The sequence below is a fragment of the Calidris pugnax genome, unplaced genomic scaffold (assembly GCF_001431845.1).
Source record: "Calidris pugnax isolate Ruff unplaced genomic scaffold, ASM143184v1 scaffold7, whole genome shotgun sequence".
Classification (NCBI taxonomy): domain Eukaryota; kingdom Metazoa; phylum Chordata; class Aves; order Charadriiformes; family Scolopacidae; genus Calidris; species Calidris pugnax.
Genome location: NW_015090762.1, coordinates 139,500 through 142,309, shown reverse-complemented (window position 1 = coordinate 142,309; position 2,810 = coordinate 139,500). Strand labels below are relative to the sequence as shown.

General features: G+C 45.3%; 1 protein-coding gene across 1 annotated transcript in view; it reads right to left on the bottom strand.

Annotated features, from left to right (window-relative positions):
* EWSR1 (EWS RNA binding protein 1) overlaps positions 1–2,810 on the bottom strand; it is a 26,095-nt gene that overhangs the window by 4,197 nt on the left and 19,088 nt on the right. The window contains 2 exon segments of the mRNA XM_014966678.1: positions 418–450; positions 1,063–1,100. Coding sequence (XP_014822164.1) covers positions 418–450; positions 1,063–1,100 — 71 coding nt within the window.

Sequence of the window (2,810 nt, the reverse complement as noted above, 5' to 3'; positions counted from 1 at the left end):
TTTGAGCTAACCCCCCACTTTTTGAGCTACCCCCCCCTTTCCACAGCGCCGTGCTGCTCCTGGAAGCTGACACATAAGTTCCAGACAGGCCTGAGCAGCCGGAAGGAAAGAGCCACGTGGCCACGGGCCAGGGGTGGCACCAGAGGAGCTGCTGGACCAGCACGTACAAGCTCTGGGCTAAAGCTGCCTGGAAAAGGCTTCCTGCCCAACCAAAAAAACCCCACCCCGAGAAGGGTAAGCACCTCATAAACATGCCATTTTTCCACCAGTCCAACCATCTGGATGAATTGAGAAATAAACGAAACGGGCAGAAAGAGAGGGCAAAGGGGGGAGCATCCGGAAAGACGCGCCGTGGGGCTCCGTCTCAACTCCACGAGGTTGGAGAAAGAGAGAGAAAGAGCAGTTTTTGGGAATTACCTAAATCAAGGTCCGGTCCTTCTTCCATGTGTCCTGCCAGGTGGGAGAGAACCATAAGAAGGTGTGTTAGTGCGGGCCTTGGGGGCTGCAGAACCGACACACACAACGCTAGCTACACAGAACCACCGTTCCACGGCGCCGGTTAAACTCAACACCGACCCGCATTGCAAAAACAGCAGCAATGCACCTTCTGCTTGGCGATCCGTTGGCTAGTTTTAGCAGCCTTTCAAACCATTAACCACTATTACACTTTTGTTTTGGTTGGTTTTTTTGGGTTTTTTGTTTTTTTGTTTTTTTTTAAATCGCTTTACCAGGCCAATCGGTTTTACGTTCATTAATTTAAAAAGAAAAAAAATAAAAAGTTACTTTACCAAAAAAAAAAATAAAAAATAAATGTATCAAATCCAAACCATTTCTTTTCCCCAAATTACAGAAGTGGTTGCTCAATTCTTCCACGTTACCCTGTGTCCTGTAACCGCGTACCCCTAGGCATCGCCGGCAGTACCCATTACAGTCTGGTTGCATACGTCATTTTTAAACCACTTAAAACTAATAAAAAAATTACACTTTGTGCTAAAAACTGACTTGCAAATGTTTTTTTTTTTTTTTTTTTAACACTATCCATTGTAATGCTCAAAAACTTACCACCAGGCTTATTGAAGCCACCTCGCTCTCCAGCGCTGCTGGGGGGATAAACGAAGAAATGAAGGCCTTTCCCTTTACAAAGCCAGTACACCGCTCTGAGCCTCACTGGGCTCACTGGGAAGAAGGGCACTGGCTAAACATCTCCAAACAATGCATCTCTCTCTCTCTCTCTTTCTCATCTCTGCCTTTCTTCAGGGCAGCCGGCTCAAATTTCCTTTTACATATAAACGCAAACCTCGCTTGTCTGGTTTGAGACACCACTTTGCTGTCGGTGCCCTTGCGCATCGCTCATTACGGGTATTATCAGTGCAATACTTGGCCAAAAAATAGATAGATAGATATATCTATGGGTTTTTGGAGGGGTTTAAATCAAGCTTTTGCTTGGGAGGAAACGGTGAGGTCGTTGGGTGGTCAACTCCCTCCCCTCTGCGTGTCCATAAAGGTGCACCCTTGGCCTCTGGCAGCGGGAGAGCGGGACGAGCCCGCGGGTCCCTGACATCAACCCGTTGGGAAGAGGGAGGAGACAACCACACGCGATACCTACAACACAGTTCTGACTGACATTGCCGCTAAAAAAAAATAAAAAAAAATAAAATATAATATAAAATGATCATGATCATCAATAAAACCTCGGTATCAAAGCCATACATTCGGGTCGCTACTGAATCGAACGGGGCTCTGCATATTACAGAATATACAGCGGGGGCTGCAAGGCCTGGGGTGCAGCTTTGTGGACACAGAGAACGGCACATCCTGGCACGGTGCCGGTGGCGACCGACGGCCGGGGCCGAAGCCTTCAGCTCAGAGAGCGCTGCTTCATTGGGGAAAACGCCACCCAAAAAAACCCCAAAAAAACCCAAAAAAACCCCACCAGGGACGATTTTGAGGTTTCTCGCTCTTTTTTTTTTTTTGGCGAGGTCAAAAAAAGGGGTTTGGAAGGCGAGGGGCAGAGGAGGGAGAGCACCGCTTATTTTCTAGCCAGTATTGCACTTCTAATACAGGGGGGGAAAAAAAGAAGTTGTCAATACACAGTTTCAAGCTGTTGCATGCAGCTTCGCCTCCTTCTCTTAAAGTACACACCATTTAACGTCTCTCTTTTTTTTTTTTAAACATATACGTTTACACTTTTTTTTTTTTTTTTTTTTTTTTTTTAACGTTACACAATTCTAAAGTATTATAACCTCCTCTGGTTTTATTACCAAACAACAAGTATGCAGTTACCAAAGTTACAGAAGGATATTCCGTTTATACAATGAATACATTTGGTATAAAAATATTCTATGTATATTTTTCCTCTCCATATGGACACCGTGTCTAGTCCCACTTTTCATTATGCTGCCGGCTGAGTACTGAGTACGGGTACTTTTTAAGTATTGAAGTGTATACAAGGCTCTCACTTTGTAACCTGTAGCATATAAATGCGACAAAGCATGTTAAAAAGTTTCCATGTTTAACAGCCAATGAAAATATAAAAATAAATTGAGTCAATGAAAAAAAAAAGGGCACGTTAATTAACATCCAGCTCCTTACCTGCCGGAGACACTGAAATCCATCACCACAGCATGACTAAGGAGGGCCGAGTTCCCCTACCTGCCCCCCCGGGGGGGAGGCCACCTTCTCTAGGGGCAGCAGAAAAGCCCACCTCCATAGAGCAGGGGACCCTTTGTAAGGCTTTATCGGGTGGAAATCACTCCATTATGCAATTTAAGCTCGGATCAGGGTGTAAAAAAATCACAGACAGGCCACAA